The 13,034-nt window shown below is 48.3% G+C and overlaps 1 protein-coding gene across 12 annotated transcripts in view; it reads right to left on the bottom strand.

Moving 5' to 3' along the window:
- Tmem63c (transmembrane protein 63C) overlaps positions 1-13,034 on the bottom strand; it is an 82,065-nt gene that overhangs the window by 37,167 nt on the left and 31,864 nt on the right. For all 12 annotated transcript variants that reach the window (XR_013044428.1, XR_013044429.1, XR_013044427.1 and 9 more), the window contains exons 3-5: positions 3,838-4,047; positions 3,226-3,305; positions 2,715-2,796 (exon numbers count right to left, since the gene is read on the bottom strand). Coding sequence is in view for 9 of the 12 variants with exons in the window: in XM_076551142.1 (XP_076407257.1) it covers positions 2,715-2,796; positions 3,226-3,305; positions 3,838-3,981 (306 nt within the window). In the remaining 3 variants the exon portion in view is untranslated. The remainder of the gene's footprint in view (positions 1-2,714; positions 2,797-3,225; positions 3,306-3,837; positions 4,048-13,034) is intronic.

Raw genomic sequence — 13,034 nt, 5'->3', positions numbered from 1 at the left:
CTGCCTTTCTTCTTAGCCCACCCCACAGGGAAGGGCCACCGGCTTCCAGGAGCTGGCTCAGGCGAGGAGAATGAGTGCTAGCATCGGCACAGGGAGTGTTTCTCTGACTCCGTCCTCCACACCCTTACTACACAGGGGTAATAACAAATGCCTGACTTACCAGAGCACTCTAGTGGGACCCACTTGGCTGAGAGCTGCGCTGTAATAAAGACTACCTCCCTGGGCTTGCCCTCCCCCTCCCATAATGGCTTTGCCTTCTTCGTCTTTCTTTCTTCCTTCCATACTTTCTTTCTTTCTTCCTTCCCTCCCTCCCTCCCTCCCTCCCTCCCTCCCTTCTTTCTTTTTCTTTCTTTCTTCTTTCTTTCTTCTTTCTTTCTTTCTTTCTTTCTTTCTTTCTTTCTTTCTTTCTTTCTTTCTTTCTTTCTTTCTTTCTTTCTCTTGTTTGACTTTTAAAACAAAGTCTTACTACATCCCAGGCTGGCTTAGAACTTACTATGGAGTCTAGGCTGATGACAGGCTTCTTAAATTTTAGGAAAGAAAATAATCTCTTATCATTGCAATGTGGTACACAGGCTTATTTTTCAGACACCTAAGCACAGGGCAGTGTGTCTGAAAATAAGCCTGTGTACCACAATGCAAGGCCAGTGCCACCGTCCTCCTTTGACCCTGAGTCTCCAAAAGCCAGAATGACCCCCTGAGCCTTCGTATATTGGATGAGGCCCAGCCTGACAAGAGGTCTTTTGAAGACAGGCTGGTCCCTCGAAGGGGTGGCCACAGAAGGAACGTGCTTCCACGAACTGCACACAAGAGCTCTGTATTGTGTTCATTACAGCATGGGCTGGACTGAGTATTCAGATGCGGGGGTCACTGGGGGAAGCAGACACAGGAAGCTGGTCATGCAGATAAGGGGTCATTTCAGCAGGGACAGGGATGCTAAAGAAAAGGAATGCTTTCTCCACAAGCCAAAAACAGAAGTCCTGGATCCAAATAGATTGGTTAGGGTCCCAGAGTGAGGAGACTCAAAAAAAAAAAGAAAGAAAGAAAAAAGAAAAGAAAAAAAAGGTCTCTGGGAATGAGGAGGAACAGGTGGAAGGCTCTGAGATGGGAAAGAGGCAACAGCCACTGCTGAGACACAGGTTGGGTCTGGGGCGAGGGAGCAAACCGACAGGCTGTGGATCTGCAATGGACTGGAAAAGCATTAGGAAGATATTGAAAGCAAGCATCAGAGAGCCAGTGTCTGGGTTCACAGGGATGGCTCTGGATGCAGACGGAAGATGGATGGGTTGGGAACAAGGGAGGACCTCAGGAGATCACTTAGAGCTGCGAGGCCATCCAGGCAAGACACGGGTGGAGGCCTGAGCAGGGCTGACTGGGGAGGAACAAGACCGTGAAGGTAAACGCGTCACAGCTTGGGAAAGGAATGGGCCACGCCTGGGTGCCTGGCTAAGACTGAGACAGAGACAAGAAAGGGCTGAGATTGGGCATTAGAAGTGGTTGGAGGGTGTCGTGGGGTGTTTTAGACATATTGAATCCCTTTCTGGTATCGTGTGGAGCTATTTTGAAGGTCACTGGATGAGAGAGGTTGGAGGCCTCAGGACTAGCGGGAAGGACATGTTCGGAGGTGGAACTATAGTGATGACAGATGAGGTTGTGACAATGGATGTCATGACTCAGAGGCAGAGTGTGGAGGCCGAGGGAGGAGGAGGGGGAGAGTAAGGGAACTCTAACAGTGGAGGCCTCTGCAGAGGGGACAGAGGTTTAGGGGGGAAAAAATCCCACACAACATGCCATAGACCCAACTACCTGTTAAAGGCAGAAAGATGCCAGCAAGTGTGCCAGACTTTGTGACACTGTGATACAACATTGTCATCTGCAAATGAGTCGGTCCATACTCATAGCTATCGTGGGACACATGTGGTCCTCAGCTATCAGTGTGGATATACCTCTCTTTCTGAGGGGCAGGCTAAGATGAGGACTGAGGTGAGACCACTGGACCTAGAGGTGGTAACAGAGGGCCACTGATGGCCTTGGGGCTCTGGTGGAGTCAGGGGGTGATGGTACACTTGAGGAGGTTGGGGAAGGGTGAGGGGTGAGGAAAATGACCACTGTCTAGTCAGCTGATGAGGCTGGTGGGAACAGCAGTGTGGCGCTCACGAGGAGCACAGACGGGCACTCTGCGTCTTCCCTTCTGCAGTCGGGTCTCCGCTCAGCCATCATTTCAGTGCTCAGAAGATCACTCCCCACAATGCCGCTCCCACCCTCGACTGTCCTAAGCCTTTCTCGCCCCCCTTCCCCATCATGCACTCATCATTGTCCTGAATGCATTCATCTGCTTGTCTCCCAGCCCCGGAAGGAAGCATCACAAGGCAGGACTTGGTCCATAGTATGCATTGTCCATCCCCCTGCCCCGGAGAAGCAGTGAACACACCACAGGTCCCCATGGAAACTGGTCAAACAAATGGCAAAGGCAGAATTCCACGGGAAAGAGAGAGCAGGCCATGGGGCCGTGCCGGGTAGGGCTGGACAAAGTTGAGAAGCCCTCCCTGCCCGATGAAAGGGAGGCACTCTAGGATCCAGGGATGGTTAGTACTTCCATCTTCCTGGTGGGAAAACCGCATCCGGGGAGGCTGAAGAAGCAGCTGCTACTCTGTGCCCCACGCCTGCCCGCCCAGGGCTGGGGTCCCTTGGGGGCCCAGACCACTCCCAGCACTCACCTTGTCCCTGCGTTCGGCCTCCAAGGACACATCTGAGGGAGATGACTTCTCACTTTGCTCCCCATAGATCAGCGAGGTCAGGCTGCCCAGCAGGAAGGGTGGCAGGGAGGTGAAGGAGAGGCAGGGTCTCAGACACCTGCCTCGCTCCCTCTCTGCTCCCCAGCTGGGGGACACCGGCTGCTCAGAGCTGTGAGCCTCAGCTTCCAAGCTGGACACACAGCTCCGGGGGGAGGGGGAGGGTAATAGACAGAACCACCCCTGTTGCCAGGTGCAGAATGCGTTTTGGGAGTCCAGCCGTGGGTTCCAGAAAAGCCAGTCACAAACAAGGCTTTCTGCCCAAAGACGGCTGCCCTTTCACGTTCCTGTCCCTTCAGCAAGGTCAACGCAGGGGCAAAGGCGAGGGAGAGGGGGCCCGCTTGCTGATGAGACACTTCCCGCAGCTTTGGCACCAGGCAGTCTCTCCCCAGGGAGCAGGATGCTCGCCATCCTGCCGTCGCTGCGCCCACCTCACCTGTCATTGTGGATCAGCAGAGCCAGGCGCCCGTAGTCCCATGCAGCTTTCCGGAGGAAGGAATAGAGTACCACAACGAGCTGCAGACCCAGAGAAGCTTTGTGGAGCAGGGGACTTCTCATCGGCCTCCTTCTGCACCGGTTCCCTGCATTCCCGTGAGGGACACCCTATCCCTGACATCTATAGAGCGCGCCACCCCCCCCCCGCCCCGCCCCGCCCCCTCAGAGGATAAGTTCTGCCTCCGGAGGAGCCGTCCCTTTGAACTGGGCATTTCCTGGCCTAGAGCAGATGGTCAGCTTGTCGAATGGAGGGGCTGAGGGTGGGTTTAGAGCAATTAAACAAGAATACCCCATGGCAAACCTCAGCAAGGGGGCAGAGAAGGATGGTCCAAAGGTACAGACAGACAGACTTCCTTGGTGATGTAGAGAGGAACCTCAGAAGTACCACCTCTTCCTCCAACCCCAAAGCCCTCCCACCTGAGCCCCCTAGGCTGGACCATCACTGTGTGGTTGGTGTCCTTTGGATAACTTGGATCCCCACTATATTCTTTGCCATCCACATCCTACCCTGGCTAAGACCTCCCTGTGTCTCTCCCAAAGGACCAAGACTTACCACCCATAAGATGAGGTTGAGGACAAGCACAGTGGGGATCCCCCCAAAGGGCTGCCCCTGAAGGACTGTGCTCCGGGACTGAAAACACTCATTCACTGTCATGTTGCGGAGCGTTGGGGTCACGTCCTCTGGAGAGGAAGACATCCTGGGCACACTCAGGCTCCCAGCCTGGTGGGGGGTCTCAGTCAGACTCAGGGAATTCTCCCCACTCTGCAAAACACAGAAAGATGTTGGGGAGCATGGGGACGTGTACTGAGGACACCAGTCAGCTAGGCTGGGGGACACATGAGCCCCAGGGACCAGTGATGGGTTTGGAATTATGACATCAAGGAAGAAGAGCTGGCCCATTTGGGCTACAAGGTTACAATTGTCTACAAGGTTACAAAGCCCATAACTATGCAGACAGAGCAGCTCCAACTCCCTGAGCGATTCCTTATTTTATACTGCTTTACCCTTTTCTAAAAGTTGCAAAGACTAGGCAGTGGTGGCACTAAGCAGTGGTGGCTCACACCATTAATCCCAGCACTCAGGAGGCAAAGACAGGCAGGATCTCTGTGAGTTCAAGGCCAGCCTGGTCTACAGTGTGAGTTTCCAGGACAGCCAGTGATACACAGAGAAACTCTGTCTGGAAAAACATTTTTTAAAATTGTAAAATGCAAGTATACATGCGTTTTCCCGTTGCTCTCTTGTGGAGCTCTCGTACATAGAAACTGGCGTATCTCACAAAGGGAAGCTAGATCTCAGAGCAGGAAAGTTCAAGTTGGCAGACAGAGCCACTGTATTTATGAGACCCCCACGTGGATGGGGTTCATAGCTGTTCCTCTCTAGGAAAGACATGACCCCTAAGGATGCACGAAGCCTAGTGCAGAGGAGTAACCCAATAAACTCCTTGTCTAATGTAATTTATGGTGTGTGTGTGTGTGTGTGTGTGTGTGTGTGTGTGTGTGTATGCACACACTTGTGTATAAGTGCCCAGAGGACAACCTTAGGTGCCATTCTTAGGAATGCTTTGCATCTCTTTTAAGACAGAGCCTCTCATTGGCTTAGAGCTCACCAATTAGACTAGCCTGGTTCTTCAACACACTCCAGGGACTTCTGGTTCCTGCCTCTCCAGCGCTGGGAATCACAACCACACCTGACACTTTCTGAGGGAAGCAGAGCCAGGTGGATCTCTGTGAGTTCAAGGCCAGCCTGGTCTATAGAGTGAGATCCAGGACAGGCACCAAAACTACACAGAGAAACCCTATCTCGAAAAACCGAAAAAAAAAGAAAAAGAAATATGGGTTAATTTAAGTATAAGAGTTAGCTAGTAATAAGCCTGAGCTATTGGCTGAGCTTTTATAATTAATATTAAGCCTCTAAATGGTTATTTTGGAACTGACAGGTGGGAGAGAAACCCAGGACAACATATGGTGCCCAACATGGGTTTGGAATTTCCACGTAAAACCTGACAAAAGCTTAAAAAGGGATTCTAGGCACACAAGAATGGAGTCAAGCATGGCTTCTTGGTAGCCACAATTTCTCAGGTGAGCTCTGTTTGCTGGCAGCAAGCAGAGGTGTGGCTCCTTTAAGAGACAGCTTCCTGGCTCAGTGCTAGTGGCAAAAACAGGCAGCGCTTGCCTGCTACCAAACACTTACATGGTGTTTATGAACAGTGGGCGGCATGCTACTCGGTGGTGGCGTGGGCCCAGAAACTTCCCAAAGTTGGGGCGGTAAACATGGCTCCCAGAGTTGGAGGTAAATACACCTCCACCATAAGACTAGCCTCTTAGGGAACCAAGGGGGAGGAGCTAGCTGCCAACACACCATGATTTAACTTACACAGCAGGTTTTTTTTGTTTGTTTGTTTTTGTTTTTTTTTTTTTTGGCTCATGCAGACAGAAAAAGTTACAGATGTGCAGTAAGGACAGATTCTGACAAAAAGAGCCTCTAAAAAGGTCACAGTGTGTTTAAAAAAATTTATGTGTAGGCTTGGGAGAGAGAGAAAAAAAGAATATATACAGTCTTAGATTAAAAAATAAAGTTTTAAAATAATAAAGTCCTTAAAAATAGAGTAGTAAAAATATAATAAGCCATGTAAAGATGAAAAATACACAGACTCTGAATCCTGTATGTTATTATGTTGTCTTTAGTTTTTTTGGTTGCTAAGAGACATTGGATTATGGAGGTTGCTGGATTAAACCAACTTATATATTTTAAAAACATCTTGACTTCAAAATTTAAGTCAAAAGATATGTTACTTTGGGGGAGAGGTTATGCTTTTCTTTCCATAGGAAATGAGAGGCTCTAGATTCATTCTGGGTTAAGGAAAATGAGGTTTGATTGAGGAAGACGCCCTGAAAATCCTGGCTACAAACATAAAAAATTAAACCCAGAAGAACTACAAGACATGTGGTATATATCTTACCTGCTCAAACACATCACAAAAAAAGCATTTTTTTTTTCAAGGCAGGGTTTCTCTGTGTAGTTTTGGAGCCTGTCCTGGATCTGGGTCTGTAGACCAGGCTGGCCTGGAACTCACAGAGATCCGCCTGGCTCTGTCTCCCAAGTGCTGGGATTAAAGGCGTGTGCCACCACCGTCTGGCTGAAAATACATAAAACTTGTAAAGGTAACAAACATAGTTGTATTAGTACAAGTGTAGACTGTGTATTGTACACAAGTCAGTTAAAGATGCTTTTTTGTGCCAGGTGGTAGTGGCACACGCCGTTTGTTCGAGGCCAGCCTGGTCTACAGAGCGAGATCCAGGACAGGCACCAAAACTACACAGAGAAACCCTGCCTTGAAAAAAACCAAACCAAACCAAACTAAAACAAAAAAAGAGTTCATTATTTTCAGAGCAAGGGGACCAGACACCGATGAAAATGATGGCCCATGTGACCCAGCATCCAGAACAACTTCCAGGCTGCTGACTGAGATGATCCAGCCTCACAGAATACTATAGCCAAGACTTGACAATTACCCTGATTTTTCTCAAAGTTCCCTCAAAGATTACCAGCACCCCCAATCAACAAGAAGTAGTCTAGAGAACTATGCCCACATTCTCAAAAAAAAAAAATGAGTAATGGATATTTATTATCATTTAAAGGGAGCTGGTTACAAGTTGTTATTGGTAATGGTCAGGAAAAAAAGCTGAACAAAGGAGATTAGATTCAGGGAGTTTATTCTAAAAAGAAAAGGGGGAATATAGAAATAATAGGATAAAGGTGAATCTACTATAATCCAAACAACAATTACTAATCTTAAATATTTTACATTGATAGGGATTCTGGTTTATTGATACAAATTTAAAGTTTATTTTGTTACACTATATGTATATTCTTACTCTTGTTTAGGGTATTGTGCTTATGCAGCTCATTTAAAAATTTAATGTATAATTTAAAAAATACAGATTTGTAGTTAGTCATCTATAATAGTCAAACTTATAGACATTAGGTATGTTTTTAAGGTCATACACAGATATATTTAGATAGATGGATGGTCTTCAAACACTTGAAAGACCTATAGAATATGACACTTAATATGTTTAATAACCTAAGGCTTTTTGTGACAATGAGACATGCCTGTTCCTGGCAGCACCAGTCTACCTCAGAGAAGATGATGGACATCAAAAAAACTCCATGTGGAGTTTGTTTTCTTTATGGCAGAAGCCAGTCATGTGGACAAAGAAACTGCCCTTGCCTCAATTGCTAACAATATACTGTCCAAACTGGACCAGCAGGATGCAAGAAAGGTGACTGCCAAACTTTGCCAAGACAAGGTAGGACAGTCCTTCAAAATTCCCTGCTTCACAAAAAAGAAAAAAAAAGTCTGTCAGATATGCTAGGCCTATAGGCCAGAGTTGGATGCCCCAATGTTGCATAGGAACTTAGGTGACTGTCCTGGCAGACTGATGTCCCTTTTTATTAACATTTAACATTTTACCCTTCTGGGGTTTTTGATGGAATTGAAGACTAGATAGTTATAATTTTCCTTAGTTATGATAAAAGGTAAATTAAGTTTAAAACTTTGGACTCACAAGGATAAAATAGATAATAGAGTATTTTCTTTAATTTTGTCAAATATAAATGGACTGGACATTGTAACTGTAATTCTTACTTAGTAATTGTTCTGTTATATATATAGTTTTACTATGTTAAAAAAAAAACCTTCCTTTTTAATTAGACAAAAAGGGGGAAATGCTGTGGAATAATCCTTCTGTACACTGTGAATATGTAATATGTATTACTCTCATTGGTTAATAAAAAGCTGACAGGCTGGTAGCCAGGCAGGAAGTATAGGCAGGACAGCCAGACACAGAGGACTCTGGGAGGAGGAAGGGTAGTCAGAGGAGACACCAGCCAGCTGCCGAGGAAGCAGGATGTACAGAAAATGAGTAACAAGTCATGAGCCATGTGGTGAAGCTTAGATAAGAAACAGAGATTAATTTAAGTGTATGAGTTAGCTAGTAACAAGCCTGAGCTATTGGCCAATCTTTTATAATTAATATTAAGCCTCTGAGTGGTTGCCTGACAGCATAGCACAACCCCAGGCAAGGCTTCAGTGGGGAACAAAGAAGAGCTTGGCAGTTGCAGGGAAGAGTGAAGAAGGCAGCTCTCCACCACCACAGGCCAGCACTGCAGAGAAACAGCTGCTCTGAGGGAATGCTCCAGGACGTCCAGCACCCGAGGAGGCTGGAAAGTTCGCGTGTTTACACTCTGTGGGTTCTGTGGCACTAGAGCTCAGCTCTGACAATTGCTCTATGCCCAGTGACCTTGAATAAGGTACTAGAGGTCACCAGGCCTTGGTTTCCTCATCTGTCAAATGAGGACGGTGACAGCAACTGACACATTTTGCAGTGCTGTTGGGAGTTGGGAGAGTTGAGATTTATGGGTCCTGTGAAGCAATGCCTGGAAGTTGGAAGCATCACGTGTAGTCTGTAATAGGAGAAGCGGATGTGAAGTCCCGGGGGCAAGGGCTGTCACCTCAGGAGCTGGAAGGGAAGTGGGGATGGAGGGGGAAGGAGAGCAGGAGATAAGGTGGTCCAGGAACTGGGCTAACTGGACAAAGTAGCAGTAGACCATGGACTAATGTTGCTCTCAGCCTTAGTTGGAAAGAGGCTCCTTTTTGCCGTGGGCAGCAGGCAGTGAGTGCAGTCTCTTATAGCTAGCCAGAGTGTTGAGAATCAGTGCCTGTTGACCACTGAGTCCTAGATGGGACATTTATATCAACCCCACCCCTCAAGGTTCAGGGAACGCTGTAGGAGATGGGATGGAAAAAATAAGAACCAGAGGATGGGAAAGGGTGCTGTAAAACGCTGTCTTCTAGACACGACATGACCAAAGTACTCATCAACACACAGCAGCTATGGTGACTTGTATAACACCCAAATAAAATCAAGCCAATCAACATTCCTGTATGGCTGCGCTCACCTCTAGTTAAGGGGCTATTGGCAATTGCTGGCTGTTGGAAAAGGGGACATCATCTTTCCTCGGGGATGTGGCCACTGGTAGGCTGCCCATGCTCTGCCCTACATCCATACATATGCAGGAAGCAGTGATCAGACTCAGTTTAAAAAAAAAAAAGAAGAAGAAGAGGAAGAAGAAGAGGATATGAAGGCAAAGAAGGAAGGTTTTAAGGGTCCCCGGGAGGCGGGGCGGGGAGAGGGATTTGGGATGTAAATGATCAAGACAGAGTGTATACGACATTTTCAAAGAATGAATAAAAATATCCCTTTAAAATGTCCTTTTAGTAGGGGCTGAGGACCCAATGAGATTCACCTTGAGAAAGAAAGGGAAACACAAAAATTCACATTCTATCCCCCGAGTTAATGTCTAGCAAGAGCCCACACTGCCTTCCTCTCGTTCGACTGGGCTGTCCTGGGTTTTCTTGTCTACTCAGGGTCACCAACTGACCTGTCATAGTTGACCCTGAACGCAATGCCGTTCTGTCATAAGCCCGAACACCAGAGTGACTGCAATGGCATCCCCAGGGTAAGAGGAGCAGCCCCGGGAACCCTCCCTCGCTGGAGGGCCACCTCGGCAGGAAGCTACAGTTCTGATGATGGCCACTTGGGGGAGCCCATGCCAAAGCAGAAGATACTGGAAGATGACCACCCCATACAACTACACACACCCCTCCCCCACTCCATGACCACACACACACACACACACACACACCCCTGAGGCTGTTCTCCAAGGAAAATCCACGTCAGACTTGAAGCCTCCACTTAGCTACAGGTTTGCAGCAGAAGAACAGATGTGGTGGAGAGATCACCGCGGGGCCATCTGCTCAAACAGCCTTTATCTGGGATGTTTTGTATCTGGGATGTTTTGTATCACTCTCTGGCTTGTCTTTTCATCTCTCGGTGCCTTTTATTTAATCATTTTTAAAGATTTCTTTTTTAGTTACCGGAGGCATTAATTACGGAGGGCGTAATGTGCACAGGAGTAAGTGCCCCCTAGAGAGCATCAGACCCCCTGAAGCGGGAGTTATGGGCGGTGAGAACCACCCACAGAGACATCTCTCTAGATCCTTGCTGGTGTCTTTTAAAATGAAAATGTTTTGACTTTTGACAAGGTGACCTGGGAGCTGAGGTGTGAGGGTGTCTGAGTTGGCAGCACCCTTCAGTGAGGAAGCTTGGACCGACGGAACCGTATTCACAAAGACCCATGGAGGAGAGTGAATACAGCGTTTTGAAGGAGTTCAAATAAACAGTGGTAGCTAGAGAGTGGGAGGGATCACTGGTTTGCCCATCAGCCCATCCAACAAGATGGATCTGGGACTGGAGAGACGGTTCATGGGTTGAGAGCACTTGCCATTCTCCCAGAGGACCCACACAGAAGCTCACGACCATCTGTAACTCCAGGGTTTGGACAGCCTCTTCTGGCTTCCATGAGCACTAGGCACACATGTGTTACCCAGATATACAATACAGGCATAACACTCATACACAGAAAATTAAAATAAGAAAACACAAGATGTATTTACTTCATCAAACAGCTCCTCTTGCCAGGCCCCATGCAGACCCTGGAAGTACAAACATGCCACCCTCCTCAGGGAATTCAAAGCCTTTAGAAACTGGAGAGAGGAGTACTGTTGGCTTAGGGATGGCAAGAACCTCAGGTATGCATAGTGGGTAGCCATCCCAGCTTTTATCTGGAAGTTCCAACCCCCATTGAGGCTTCGGTAATTGTCACGCCTACAAAGCGGGGCCAAGAGAGGGCCCTGAAGATCCGAGATCCGGATGCACCACCTTCTCTTGGTTCCTGGAACCTGGACGCTCGAGGTAGACTGAGCAGAGTTCTCCAGAGAACACCGCCGGACTGCGCTACGTCTTTCCCAGACCCTGCAACCTACCTATCCCTTCATTTGTAAGTTACGCCACTAAATAAACCTCCCTTTTAACTATGTGGAGTGGCCTTAATAATTTCACCAATAGGTATGAGGTCCCAGGGTAAGCTTGGAGTTGGGTATGGGGATTTCTACCCAACAGTACAGTCAGTTCGGGGTTTCAGCTCCATCTGGCTGTCCTGCAGGGCAGGTGCGGGAAGGAAAGAGAGGATAGTTTACCTCTCCCACCTTGCCACCCAAGCTCTCAAGCAGCAGGCAGAGGCAGTGAGGAGGCTGTTGCCATGGAGACCTAAGGCAGCACCCAGCCTTTCTCCATGCACTGCTCCATCCTAGACTTGCGTTCTTACCTCATCTTTATAATAACCCCAAAAGACAACATCCCGTTACCCCTCTATCCAGAAGTGGCTCTAAGCAAGCTCTTGGCTGTAAAGGAGGGGTGCAGAAAGCTGAAGGGTTAGCTCTTTGGAGTTCCAAGCATGAACCCTTCATTAAGAATGAAGCTTGAAACCCGAGGATTCTAGAGATGCAGATGGAACACTAGCCTGGTGCATGCCTAGAGTAGCAGGCATTGGGAAACAAGACTTTCATAGCAGAAGACAAAGAACTGTCCAGGGGAGTGGAGAGAGTTTGGCTGCCTGAAGCCAGGACATCTGATTTAAACTCTGGATCTATCTTAGTGACCACCCCTTACCTCTCTGAGCCTCAGATTCAGCACCGCCTCACAGGGTGATTGTGACGATGAAGGAAGATAGTTCATGCATCCCCTTGCACAACGCTGAGAACCACATCAGCCCGCAGGATTACCCAGTGCCACCTTCATGTCATCAGCTTACTGAGAGGGTGCTGAGGGCCCCCCTACTGGACCATCCATGGGCTCCTTCCTGCCGTTCATTATACTTGGGGACAGGAATGAGGAGAGATGTGGGGAGGACCGTCCACTAACCCTTAGACTGCAGTCTTTGGGCAGTCATTGTCTCTGCTCTTTCCATGAGCAAAAATCAAATTACACTCTTGATTTGGGCCAAGGAGGGGCAAGAGAGGTGGTGAGAACGCTGGTCTGTGAGGCAGGTCCCCTCCGCGGTCCCACACTTCGTTTGAATGGAGAGGGACTGGCTCCCTCCTGCCCATGCTCCCCATGTCCCCTTCCATTGCCAAAAGCAGGACGGCGGTCTGCTGTTCCAGGTCCTCTCGTCCTGATCCATCCTCGGCAACTCAGGGGCAGTGTCCAAAAAACTAGTTTTGCCTTTGACTCTGCCCTCCATTCCTCTCTCCCTCGCAGGCATCCAGACCTACTGCTGAACACACAGGCCACACCGGCTCTCTACTCTCCACTTCCAGATGATGCAGACATTGGAAGGCCAAGTCTCAGTGATCCCAGAATTAAGATGGTCTGGGGGTAGGAAGGGAGGCTGGAGAGGTGGCTCGGGGGTTCAGAGCACTGGCTGCCCTTCCGGAGAACCTCACAACTGTCCATAACTCCAAAGGACTCATCGCCCTCTTCTGGCCTCCATGGGCCCCTAAACTCATGTGCACATACCCGTACATAAGTACATATAATTAGAAATAAAATCAATCTTAAAAAAAAAAAAGATGGTCTAAGGCATTCTGTGGAGGGGCCAATTTATTGATTGCTAACATTTACTGAGCATTAGCTCTGGGTCAATCATTTCCATATAAGCAATACTTCATTTCACACTCTCAAGGACCCTGGGGCACTAGAACCAGCCATCCAAGGAAGAGAAGTATCAAAGCCCAGTGAACTTAAGCAAGTCAGCCAAGGTCATGGTAAGAGGCGGAGCTGGTCCTCAAGCCCAGGTGTCTTGTTACTCTCCACTGCGCTGGCAGGACTGACAGAGATGGAAGAAGA

Source organism: Peromyscus maniculatus, chromosome 14 (genome assembly GCF_049852395.1).
Source record: "Peromyscus maniculatus bairdii isolate BWxNUB_F1_BW_parent chromosome 14, HU_Pman_BW_mat_3.1, whole genome shotgun sequence".
Classification (NCBI taxonomy): Eukaryota; Metazoa; Chordata; class Mammalia; order Rodentia; family Cricetidae; genus Peromyscus; species Peromyscus maniculatus.
This window is presented reverse-complemented; position numbering and strand designations above follow the sequence as displayed.